This window comes from Equus asinus, chromosome 1, assembly GCF_041296235.1.
Source record: "Equus asinus isolate D_3611 breed Donkey chromosome 1, EquAss-T2T_v2, whole genome shotgun sequence".
Lineage (NCBI taxonomy): Eukaryota > Metazoa > Chordata > Mammalia > Perissodactyla > Equidae > Equus > Equus asinus.
The window spans coordinates 95,266,258-95,279,697 of NC_091790.1; the positions used below are offsets into that span (position 1 = coordinate 95,266,258).

At 43.6% G+C, this 13,440-nt stretch overlaps 1 protein-coding gene across 15 annotated transcripts in view; it reads left to right on the forward strand.

Moving 5' to 3' along the window:
* COBL (cordon-bleu WH2 repeat protein) overlaps positions 1-13,440 on the forward strand; it is a 281,679-nt gene that overhangs the window by 262,097 nt on the left and 6,142 nt on the right. For all 15 annotated transcript variants that reach the window (XM_070496988.1, XM_070497264.1, XM_070497441.1 and 12 more), the window contains one exon: positions 254-511. In XM_070496988.1, the coding sequence (XP_070353089.1) occupies positions 254-511 (258 nt within the window). The remainder of the gene's footprint in view (positions 1-253; positions 512-13,440) is intronic.

Consider the following 13,440-nt stretch of genomic DNA (forward strand, 5'->3'; position numbering starts at 1 on the left):
GATTGGTCAGAGTGGTGTGTGGCCTCCAGGTCTGTCCTTTGGGACGTGCCAAGACAAGTAAGAGATCTGGCAGTTCTCAGTGAGGCACGTCTGCCTGCCCTGCTCCCTGCAGTCAGTGCTGGCTGCTGGGAGAGCATGGGGACAGTGAACAGACACACCTCCTGGGCTTGTTGAAGGGTGAGATAGTCAGTCATGCACTGATCTCCTAGAAGGGACCACTGGGGACATTCTTGTTTAACCATCTTGTTGCTAGGTGACATCCCTCGCCTCTGAGGAGCTCCAGAGTTTCCGCCATGCTGCACTGTCTGCACAGATGTCTGAACCCCCAGGGCTAGAAGACCTTCGTGTTCAGCCCCCGCCAGCTCTGCCACCCCCGCCCCCTCTGGCTGCTTCCTCCACGTCCAGGATGGCGTCCAGGTCCAGCTCAGGCCCCCTCAACAACCCGGTAGATGCCAGGCAGGCCTTGATGGATGCCATCCGCTCCGGCACAGGGGCTGCAAGATTGAGAAAGGTCTGTGTGTGACAAGGGACTGTGTGAGCATTCGTGTTGGGGCACCACCTGTAGTAGGGTGAGGGGTGGCCAACAGCGCTGCGCCCCTTAGCACGTTGACTCACTGGAGTGGGGAAGTCAGCCCCCAGCCCAGCTCCTGGGGACACAGGGGAGGTCCCCACCACACTTCTAACCCCTGAGCACATTTCCACCACCCACTGCTGACTCTGGTCAGACACTTGCCACACACAGCCCTCAGCCTGGATTGAAGCTGCCAGCATAATTTCTTTCTTTTTCTTTTTTTTCTTTCTTTTTTTTTTTGCCAGCATAATGTTTAAAAATTATTGAGTATGAAGTCCCTTGGGCAGAGCACATGCTTTTGGTCCTCTGCAGTTTCTCCTTCTATACAGCCCTATGCTGGTCTGAGTGTTTATACCCTGCCTGGTCCCCAAAAGCAATGGAATCTGGGCCCCCACAAAGGGGTTCCCAAATTAAAAGGACTCTTGGTCCAGACAACCTCTGAGATCTGTTTCAACTCCAAAATGACTCTGTAAATGGGTTGATCCTCTACCCCTGTCCATTTTTAGTGGGTTGGGAAGTTGTGCTAACAGTAGGGAGGCTAGCAAAAGGTATCTTCCGAGAGATTCTCTAGATGCTAAGCTGTGTTTTCACATGTACCTGAAGAGGGCAGAACCAAGATTATCCTCGTTTTATCTACAAAGTGAACAAGGCTCAGAAAACCTGAGTAACTTGGTCTCAGACAGGAGTCAGTTTGGGCACAGAAAGTACTTGTAACCAGGTCCCCACGCATGCTCAGTAGTAGAGCAGGTAGCCCACAAGATGGTGGCCACTTTAAACACAGGGCTGTGGCGCTGCTACAAGGGCAGAGTGCTCTCCTGTTTCCCACCTGGGAGCCAACGGCAGCGGAGGAGAGGGGCGCAGGCCCACGCCCCCACAGGCAGCATGGCCGTGAAGGACAGTCCTCCCTGAAGCCCAGCAATGCCCACCACTGGTACTCTGTACACGAATGGCCTGGATGCCCACTGACTGGGAGCTCCATGGCTTTCCCAGCTCCCCTGGGTGCCACTGTCATGGCTCTTGGTCAACCCCCAGAGCTTGACCTGGTGTGACAGTGAGGTGTTCATGTCTGTGTGCATGTGGGCCTCAGTAGGGACCCAAGATATTATGTAACAAGGATGCTAGCCATGATCACTAAAAGCACAGCCCCACTCAGGATACTGGAAAAAGAAAATGAACTCTTAATTGAATAGCAATAGAGTGGCACATTTCCCACTCTCTCCTTCAGAGGGGGAGCAGTTAAAAATTACTGAGGTCTTTTGGTTTTGTTCATCCTTTTTGCATTTCTACAGAATATGTATTGATTAACTTAGGCACTTATATTACATAGAATGAGGGAAACGTGAAGAAATTGGGGTGAGTGGCTAAATAAGGATCCTAGAAATCAGACCCTGTGAATTCTGATAGCTCTGTCGGTTCAGCCCTGAGACAGCTTCCCTCCTCCAGACACGTCTCAGCATCAAATTGAAAATGCCGATTGTTCAAAGTCCTTCTCCAGCATGCAAAGCAATGCAGTTGGTTATCAGCCCTGATGGTCTGGTACATTTTTGAGTTTCTAAAACAGTATTTCTCAAAGTGGCATCCATAGGACATCTACATCCTGAATCAGACTTTTCAGGACTTTGAGCCTATAATCTCCAATTTTCAAGTGTTTACCAAATGGCTTAACATTCAGATTTGGGATATTATCTATGTTTTTGAGCTTTTGATATATACTGAAAAACACTGAATGTAGTTTCAGTAGTGCCCCCTTATCGATGGGGGATACATTCTAAAACCCACAGTGGATGCTGAAACCACAGTCAGTACCGAACCCTATATATACTGTGTGTTTTCCTATATGTACATAACTATGATAAAGTTTAATTTATAATTAGACACAGTAAGAGATTAAGAACAATAACTAAGAATAAAATAGAACAGTTTTAACAATATACTGTAATAAAAGTTATGTGAATGTAGCCTCTCTCTCTCTCTCAAAATATCTTCCTGTACTTTACTCAGTCTGCTTTTTGTGATGATGTGAGAGGACACAGTGCCTACATGATGGCATGAAGTGAGGTAGTACAAGGCTACTATTGGCTGCTACAAGGCTACGATAGGTCAGAAAGAGGACCCTTTGCTTCAGGTGCTCCAGGATCATGGAGTCATGACAATGTCAATGGTTAGATGTCAGGAGCAGATGATGTCAATGGTTGGGGATCCTCGATAGTGGAAAGTTTTTTGCCAGAACCTTCTAGGAGACCATTGTAATCAGAAGTTGCTGTCTCTTTCTTTTTAACTCCTCGAAGTGTTGCTTTAGAGATTGTAGTCCTTCAGTGATCACATGGGTGACTTTAATGCTGCATTCCACCTGAGGATTGTATCCCCTAATTTCGTCCTTTAATGTCTGTGCAGTTTGAAACACTTGGGCAAATTTTAGTAATGTCCACATTGCTGATTCTGCTTCAGTTTCTTCTTCTTCATCTTTGTCTTCCTATTCCTCTGTAGATGATTAACAAGTTCTTCCAATTCCTTATTTGTTAACACTTCTCAATGGCCTTCAATACGTTCTTTCACTTCTTCATCAAGCATGTTGACAAATCCTTCTCCACCAACTTGTCTTGCTCATGAATGATTTCTCTAACTTCTCCATTGTTCCCTGGGAAGCCTTTAAAATCATTTGCAACTTCGCTCCATAAGTTCTTCCAGCAGGCACTTAAAGTTTCTGGTTTTAATTCATCCATTGCAGCTCTGATGAATGTTATTGATCAGAAATAGTGAATGATTTCCAGCACTGCATCATGTCCAGATTAGAGTCTGCATCAATTGCTGATCGAATGCAATCAAATACCAGGCAGGTGTATGTGGCCTTGACAAACCAAATGATGCCCTGGTCAAGGGGCTAAAGCGATGAGGTTATATTTGGAGGTAAAAATACAATCTCAACATTTTCCTTTTCATAGCAAATAGGTTCAGGGTGGCCAGGTGCATTGTCTACTATTTTAGAACTTTAAATTCCAGCCCTTCCTCGTCCAAGTGTTTTTTCACTTCTGGAATGAAGCATTGGTGAAACCATCCCATAAACAAGATGGCTATTACCCACACTTCTGATTATGCTACCAGAACATAGGCAGATGATTTTTGTTTTTGTTTTTGAGAGCACATGCATTCTTCCCTCTGTGCACCATGCCTGGCTTTATCATATGCCCTGTAGCATTGCCACATAGTACCAGAGTTAATCTGTCCTTCCATATTTTATGCCCTGGTACCTCCTTTGCATTTTTATGAATGTAGATTCTCTTGGGCATCTTCTTTCAGAAGAGCCTGGTTTCAGCACGACTGAAGACTTTACTTCAATGGTATCCTTTCTCCTTAGTCAACTTCCTCAACTTTGCTAGAAATGTGGCAGCAGCTTCTTCAGCAGCAGATGCAGCCCTCCAGTAATTTTTATATTTTTCAGTCCAAACCTATTCCTGAATCTGTGTAACCATCCCTTACTTGCAATAAATGGCTTGCTATCACTCATTTCTGGGGAGGCCTTACTGAAGTCTTTATATTAGGCTCAGTGCTTTGTGGCACAACATGTCGCCGTCAGTTGGAACACGTTTTCAGTTCATGTCTTCCACTCACAAATGTAATGCCTTTTCCATCTTAACTAAGCATTACCATGCACTATGGTTGTAACTTTTGCAGCTTGAGATATGACAGCAAAACTAGCATGAATTTCTTTTTCTTTCTTCAAAGTTTCACGGATAAGAAGATTTATTCTTGCCATAGATCTTAGCAACTTAAGCATACAATTATTTTTTTCATATTAAGTCAAGAACTTTCACCGTTTCACTTAAAGGAAGCACTGTATGGCTTCTCTTTGGCATATCCGAATTGCCAGCATCACCACTCTTGCACCTTGGGGCCATTATTAAATACAATAAGGGTAAGTTGAACACAAGCACCGTGATACTGTGACAGTTGATCTGGTAACCAAGACGGCTACTAAGTGACTAAGAGGCAGGTAGTGTATTCAGTGTGGATCTGTTGGACAGAGGGATGAGTCACACCCTGAGTGAGATGCAGCGGGTAGGGTTTCATCACACTACTCAGAACAGCACTCAATTTAAAACTTATGAATTGTTTATTTCTGGAATTTTCCATTTAGTATTTTTGGACCACAGTTGACCATGGGTAACTGAAACCACAGAAAGCAAAACTTCTGATAAGGGGGGACTAGTGTATATAAAGGCTATGAGCAAACACTGTGTTCATGTCTTACATACATCATCTCATTGACTGATTTTCGATTCTTTTCAAAGTAGATAATAATCTCTCTACCTTGCAGGAGCCATGAGTCCAGAGAGGTGGAAAGCTTACCTAAGGTCTTATAGCTAGGAAGTGGCAGATGACTACAAATCTAAACCTCAGGCTTTCTCTCTGAGAGTATACTCCTGTGCCTTCCAGAAAGAAAGAAAACAAAAATAAGTTTGGAAATTTTCCAAAGGAACAGAGGACAGTTGTTTGTACTGTGAGAAAGCAAGGACAGTGGGTAGAGAAGGGCCAGGACTACACATGGAAAGTTGGGCATTTGCTGATGACACAGATGGGAGTGTGCATTTCTGGACCCCAGGCAGGCAGTGCTTCAAGTGGCTTGCCCTCTTCTTTGTGTGGAGCAGTAGACCTGTGGCACCAGGACATACATGCATTTCAGGCAACAAGGGCCAACTGTGTATTTTTCTAGGAATCCTGATTGGATGGCACTTCTCTGCCTGGCGTGGACCTTGGCGGTTTCTACTGGCGTTGCAGCAGATGCACTTCATGTATGTTACAGCATTTGGACCTCAGATCATTTGAGCTTTGCCTCTACTACCTCTTTGGCTTCCTGTCACCTTTTCGGGTTTTAAAGTTATATAATCATGAGGAAAATGCAGTAAATGCGGGGCTGCAAGATCCACACGGTGAAGGTCGGGCTCTCCACAGGCAGTGAACACGTGCAGATTTTCCTTCGTCTGCTCTTGGGTGTTGAGTGAGGGCTCCAGGACGGGTGTGGCCAAGAGAACATCCGAGATCCGAGGGGTGTTACTGGCTTTGTCAGGGCTGGCGTGAGGGCTGTGATGCATGAGTCTACCAGCTTCCTTCCTCCAGTCATCACCCCACCTCCGCTTGTTAACTGGGGTGCCCAGCTATCCTGGGAAGACTTTCAGGCATGCAGGACTTTCAGTGCTAATACAGGATGACTGGCCACCCTACTTTAATATACAAGTTTACATTGGCAATGATGCTGCTTATGATAAAATACAAAAGGGTAGATTTGATGTAGAAGGAATAATCGCCTTAAAAATGACTTTGTGGGGCTGGCCCCATGGCCAAGTGGTTAATTTCACGTGCTCTGCTTCAGCGGCCTGGGGTTCACTGGTTCAGACCCTGGCCATGGACCTACACACCACTTGTCAAGCCATGCTGTGGCAGCATCCCACATAAAAGAACTAGAATAACTTACAACTAGGATATATAACTATGTACTGAGGCTTTGGGGAGAAAAAAAATTGCTGTTTTTCAAGGCAATCAAAAGTAATTTGTTGGGGCCGGCCTGGTGCCTGGTGGCATAGTGGTTAGGTTCAGTGCACTCTGCTGCTTTGGCCCAGGTTCGCAGGTTGGGATCCCCAGCGCAGACCTACACCACTCATCAAGCCATGCTGTGGCAGTGTCCCATGTACAGAATAGAGGAAGATGGGCACAGATGTTAGCTCAGGGCCACTCTTCCTCACCAAAAAAAAAAAAAAAGTACATTTGTCTTCACACTGTGAACTAAATAATTTCTATGCCTCTGTATTTGTGATTGTCAGAAATTCCTAGGTCTCAATATCTTTCCTCCACCTCCAGATAAGAGCATTTGCAGCTCTGCTCTGTCTGCTGTTACTTCTTTAGTGGAAAGCCTGCTCTTCCTGAATGCAGTATTCAGATGGACCCCCCAGTATTCACCTCTTTCTTCCACTCAGTCCCACCATCATACTGATGGTAAACTATTTGGTCTGACTCCCTTCGTTGGCCTGTTTTAAATGCATTATTTCAGAGGAACTGGAATGTACAGCAAGTGCCCTCTTAAGCCATGTTTATATTTAAAATATTCACATGTCCAGTCATTCATTCTGCAGGCATTTCCTGAGACCCCACCAGGGCCCAGGGACTGTAGTAGCTGCTCAGGATAGAAAGAAGAACGAAGCGTTGTCTGTGCCCTTGGGGACTCTCAGGCAGAAAGAGAGAAAGAAAGGGTGTGGAGTTTGCTGTTGACCTTAGGAGCTTCTCGCACAGTGAGAGACATGATGGAGCCGCAAGACCTTTTCTTTACGTGTCATAGCTCTCCTCCAAAGAGGGGAGCAGAGCAAGCGTTTACTCCATCACCTTCCTGGATGTAAAGGCTGTAGCTTCCATTCCACAGACAGGAAAGTGGGGCCCGTATATCGTAAGCAACTTATCCCAGGCCTTAACTAGGTCAGTGCCGCTGCTGCACCAGGCTCCCTCTCAGCCCAGCTGCTTTGGGAAATGCCTCATTAAGCCACGTGGTGGTGATTCCTGCTGCGCTACCAGGCCCTCACAGGTGTGCATTTTCCCACTGCAGGAACTAACTGAACAGACCACACATTTGGCCTTGATGGTAGACCCTGTGAGAAACGATTAGCTGTATGATGCTATCACCATAAACACCCAGGAGGCCTCACACCAGATGGAAAAGCAACAGCAGCAAACCTCTGTTCTAAGCCTAAGCGTCCTCAGTTGTAGATTGGAGAAATCCAAGTTTCTCTGGCTGGGGAATAGAGATTTAGGTCAGAACGTGAACACTGATCATCCTCAATAATTGCTTCTCTGCTAAGTTTGGGCTGCTCCTTATGTAAACCTTTGGTGTGCTTTGGTTACATTGGAATAGCTCAGAGGTGTGGACAGGTCAGTTCTGTCTTTGCTGATGCTTGGCATGTGGTCACTCTGCCTGTCACAAATCTACCAGGTGACCTGCTTCTTCAGCAAGTGGGACACAGGGAAGCCTCTTGTGAGAGGCCACCGACTGCAGTGATCCCCCTCAGGGCCTTCATAAAGGCTGTTCCTTATTCCCAGAATGCTGTTCCCCATGCTTTACCAGCGAATTCCCGCTCATCCTACGTGTTCTTGTAGAACCTCAAGCCCTCAGAAAGACTCCCACAATCCCTGGGCTGGGTTAGGTTCTCCAGTCACAGCAGGACATCATTTTCCTTCATAATCATGTTGCGGCTCTAATATCTATAACAATCAGTGTAACTTCGGTGTAATGCATGGCCCTCCCACCACATCGTGAGCTCCAGCACCTGGAACGCTCCTGGCACATAGTGTGTGCTCAGTCGCTAGTGATTGGGAGAAGAGAGAAAGAGAGAATACCTTCTTTGCCTGCCATGTTTCCAGGCTCCTCAACTAGTGGCCTAGCACACCTCAGCATCCATGTGCTCCTAACTCGTTTATTTCATAATCATTATAAAATCTTGCCAAGAATCCACTTGAAGCTGGAAGAAACCATCTTCTTTTACTCTGGAAAATAAGATGAGTTCTGTGCATCTCCAGGCTTCCATCACCGGTCCCACCCCCATTCTGCAAAGGCGGCCAGCAGCTGTGTGGCTAGCTCACCTGGGACTTCATCAGCCTCTGAATCTAACTTGTCCAGGCTGGAAGACAGGAACTTAAACAGAGAATCCTACTGCAATTTACAACTTCTTTCCTCCCCCTGGACACCATTTCCCTATCACCACTGTTCATTTCACCTTTTTCCATATAAACATTATTCTCCTTGGCAGGCAAGGAAGCAAAATAAAACTTGGATATTTTTACAGCTTTCTGGCTTGGCCTCAAACTGCAAGCTTTTCCCTTCATTGATGTTCTCCTTGTCCAACCAAAATAAAAAGAGGCTCTTTCCAGAAGCCTGAAACCTCTGGCACGTCAGGGAACCGCCGAGGCTCTCCTTTCAAGCTGTGCCCATGGTACGCCCTCCTGCTCAGTGGGTGCCCACTCTCCTCCTTACACCTTGATTTGGTCACACCCATCCTCGTGCTGGTCCACTGGTCGTGAAAGCAGCCGCTTGGCAACAGAATTCTCCCTTGCCTCAACCCAGAGAGCAATCACTTCCTAATGTGGCTTAAGCTTAGGTTGGCACTACTGGCCATCAGTATGGTTTATACCACATTTGTGGTTAACTATATCACCAAGCTTCCTTTTGCTGAATCATCTAAACCAGGTCTTTTTAATGCTGTCTTTCTGCAATTACCTTTTTGCACCAAATCTTAGGAGTTTCTCCTTTTACTGAGAACTTTTCAAATCTGGATTCAGCCATCATATTGATATTGGTGGTGGTGAGCGTGCCTCCCAGATCTTCAACACAACCATTGATTCAAATACTCACCAGCCCAGGGCTCCTGCATCGTGGACACTCAGGTTGCTAGGCCGGTCCTGTCCTAAGTAGACTCGCTGCCCAGGGGAAATGACCAGCCCCTCCCTTCTTCACTGTCCTGCCCTGTAACTCCGCTCACTGGGCCACACTTCCACTTACCCCTTTGTGTCCAAGAGATTTGCCTTAGCAGCATGGAACTGCCTTCTGAGAGTGGCTTATTCCAGTGTGCCAGGTTTTAGGTGACCAAGGTATGCTGGAGCCATCTTCTGCCCCACTCCCAAACCTTCATTACATTTGTAGTCTCAACCCAGCCTCTAGGAAGCTCAGTGAAATGACAGTGGTGATGTTGCCAGCGTGCTGAGGTACATCAAAGGCCCCACTGTGCCCATCTGCTGGAGAGATGCTCTCAGTCTGTAACGCAGTATCATCACTCTCATTTCCCAGTGACGGGGCAGAGTGAGTGAGGCTCTCTCCAAGACTCACCCCAGCCACGTGCAAAGTCAGACTTCAGAGGGTGTGCTCTCAGCTCTACACGCGTCCTTGTTTTGTTTTCCAACAGTTTTGCTAAATGATGTCTTTATTAGTGTCGGTTTTTTTCCACTTTTATTGAAATATAATTGACATACAGCACGGTATGAGATTCAGGTGTACAGCATAATGACTTGACTTACACATATTGTGAAATGATTACTACACTAAGTTTGGTTAACATCCATACATCATCTCATAGAGATATCAAAAAAAATAGTTTTTCTCCTTGTGATGAGAACTCCTAGGATTTACTCGCTTAACATCATTTGTGTATAACACGCAGCAATGTTAGCTATCGTGATCATGTTATACATTACATTCTTAGTGTTTATTTATCTTGTACCGGGGAGTTTGTGCCTTTTGATCGCCTTCCTCCAATTCTCCCACCCTCTACCCCCAGCCTCTAGTAACCACAAATCTGATCTGTTTTTCTATGCATTTGGTTTTGTTTGTTTTTTTAGATTTCACGTGTAAGTTAGATCGTAGAGTATTTATCTTTCTCTGTTTGACTTATTTCACTTCACATAATGCCCTCAAGATCCATCCATGTTGTCACAACTGGCAGGATTTCCTTCTTTTTATGGCCGAATAATATTCCATTGTGTGTGTGTGTACACCACAACTTCTTTATCCATTCATCCCTCAGTGGACACTTAGGTTGCTTCCATGTCTTGGCTATTGTGAGTAATGTTACAGTGAACACAGGGGTGCAGATATCTCTTTGGCATAGTGTTTTTGTTTCCTTTGGATAAATACCCAGAAGTGGAATTGCTGGATCATATGGTAGTTCTATTTTTAATTTTTTGAGAAGCCTCCATACATGTTCTTGTTTTAAATCCAGTGGAACCTGCATTTTCTTTTACAGGAAATTCGAGCCAGCAGCAGTGTTTGCTAGGAAGCCCATGTTGGCCTCACAGCTCTCTTCTCTGACTTTTGTTCAATCCAGTTTAACATCAAAACCCATTTTTGTTGTTGTTGTTTTATAAAGGATTTCTTCTATCATTTTGTCATAAAAATTTTCAAACGTTGTTGAAAAGTTGAAATAATTATCAACTCTCTATACTCACCACCAAGAGTTGATAATAACATATAATATCTTGCTATATTTGTTTGATCACATATCTATCCACTTATCTACCCTTTCACCCACACACATGAAATTTTATTTTTTAGGCATTTTAAAGTAAATTATAAACATTCATATACTCCACTCCTAAATAATTTGTTATGCATATTATTAGAGTTTAATATTTTTATAGTTGTTTTTAAGATAAAGTTAAATATGGTGAAATGCATACATCTTATGGGTACCATTTGATGAGATCAAAACCCATTTTTGCAGTTCTCACCCCCACTAAGTTTGAATTTGATTTTGAACAAGTATTAGGGGGAGAATAAAACTGAAAGAGCACGAGGTATATAACATTTCCAGTTCTCAGGATATGTGTGTGCATGAATACATAGACACACACATGTTTTCGGATAAATTTATGGCTACTTGCATTATCTGGTTCAAAGGAAGAGCTGCCTTGGTACAGCGGTGTGTAGGATGGTTGGAGAAGGGAGGGTGTAGGTAGGTAGGGAAATGAGAAGATGCTGTACCAGCCCAGAGCAATGGAAGTGGACTGATCTGTGCTGCTGATGGTGCAAAAGGAAAAGAAGGAAGAAAACAAGGCTTTTTAAATATATTCAATTCTCACCTGTTTAAGAAGAATCCCTCGGAATGTCTGATTCTGGCGAAAATGAAGTTTCAGGGACTGGATTCACCTGAAACAACCAAAAATTCAGATAAAATATAAGAAACAATGGTTTTCAAGCCAATGAACATCAGGCAACAAGGAACAGGGTCCCTGAGAGACAGGAAACAAACAAGGTGAGCCTGTGATTCCCCCACCTCTCTGTCTTCAAGGAGTTTTCAGGTCATGGTTGAGAAGGGACCAGCAGATTCCCTGAGTTGAGAAGCAGAGCTGAGAGTCTGGGGAGACCAAGGCAACTAAAGTTTGCAGAGCAGAGACCAGAAGAGGAGATTGAACCTCAGAGAGAGAACTCCAGAGACCGGCAGAGGGTCTCTGGAACATTCAGTGAAGTGCTAATCAGTTCATGCAAGTGAGGCTGGGAATAGACCCACCCGATAGGATTAGATGGAGCAGTACCTAGCCTCACACAAGGCCAAGGGGGTGCCTGTTTCCACCAGCCAGACTAGAAAACCTCGTAGCTCTTGTGCATTGTGTAGAGCATTCAGAAGGGTCTTACCTCAGTCGTGGGCAATAATGAGACTCATGCTGCCCAGCAGATCTTAAAAACACCTGAAAGGATCAAACTGTTTTCAACAAACAGATCAGAACAAAGCTCAAGAATATCTGTAGGAATGCAAAACTGTCTAGCACCCAAGAAGGTAAAATTTACAGTGTCCAGATCCAAAGATTTCCAGGCCAGCAAAGAGGCAGGAAAACATGAAACACAATAAGCTGAAAATCAATTAATCAACACCCTAAAATGGACACAGATGTGAGAACTGGCAGATGAGGATATTAAAACAGTTAATATAACTATATTTAAAAATCCAAATATTTCCAAGTATGTTCTGTGACCACATAGGATTAAATTAGAAATCAATAACAAAATGATCTCTGGAAAATCTCAAATATTTGAAAACTAAATAAAACAATTCAAAGAAAAATCAACAGGGAGATTAGAAAGCATTTTGAACCAAATGTAAATTTAAACACAACACAACACGTGTGTGATGCTAAAGCAGTACTTGGGAGAGAACTCATCACACCACATACTGTGTTAGAAAAGAAGAAAGGTCTTAATGAGAAACCTCACTTCCATCTTTAGAAATTAGAAAAAGAAGAGCAGATTTAAACCTAAAGTAAGCAGAAGAAAATGCATAATAAAGATCAGAGCAGAATTCGATGAAATAGAAAAGAATGAAGAAAAGTCAGTCAAACCAATAGCTTGTTCTTTGACAAGTCAATAAAGTTGATAAACGTCTAGCCAGACTTATCAGAGAAGAAGAAATTGTCTTATCAGGGAAGACAATTTGCTGATACCAGGAAGGAGCGAGGTAACATCATTACAGATCCTACAGGTATTAAAAGGGAAATAAGATAATGTCATGAACAGCTTATGCAACAGACAAATTCTTTGAAAGACACAACTAGCAAAGCTCACTCAATAAGAAATAGATAACCTAAATAGCCACATATCCGTTAAAGAAACTCAATCTGAAGTCAAAAACCTTCCCCCACCCATACAAACAAAACAAAAACAAAATACTGCCACCAGGCCTGGATGACTTCACTGGTGAGTTCTACCAAACATATGACATTTACCAAATAGCACATCCAGAATTGTCTAGAAATTTCACTCAGTATTTTCTGAGGAGGAAAGATGACTTCTCACCTCATTGTACAAGGACAATATTATCCAATACCAAAACCAGACAAGGATATTACAAGGAAAGAAAACTACAGACCAATAATCCAATGAACATAGATTCACAAAACCTAAATAGAAATTTAGCTCAAATTCAACAATATATAAGAAGGATAATATGTCATGAGCGAGTGGGATTTATCCCAACAATGCAAGGTTGGGTTCATATTTTAAAAACAGTTAATTCTCCGTATTAGCAAACTAAAAAACAACAACAACAAAACAGAACATGATAGTCTCAGTAGACACATTAACAGAATTTGACAAAATTCCATCCATCTCTGATAAAAACTTTCCATAAAGTAGGAAAAATATAAATTTTCTCAAATTATAAAGGGCATCAATGAAAAACTACAGCTAACATGTTAGTTAATGATGAGAGAGTGAATATTTTCCCCCAAGACCAGAAACAAAGCAAGAATGTCTGCTTTCGCTGCGTCCATTCAGCATTGTACTGGAGGTTCAAGCCATTGCAACCAGGCCAAAAAATAAGTAAATAAATAAGGAAAGAAGGAAGGTA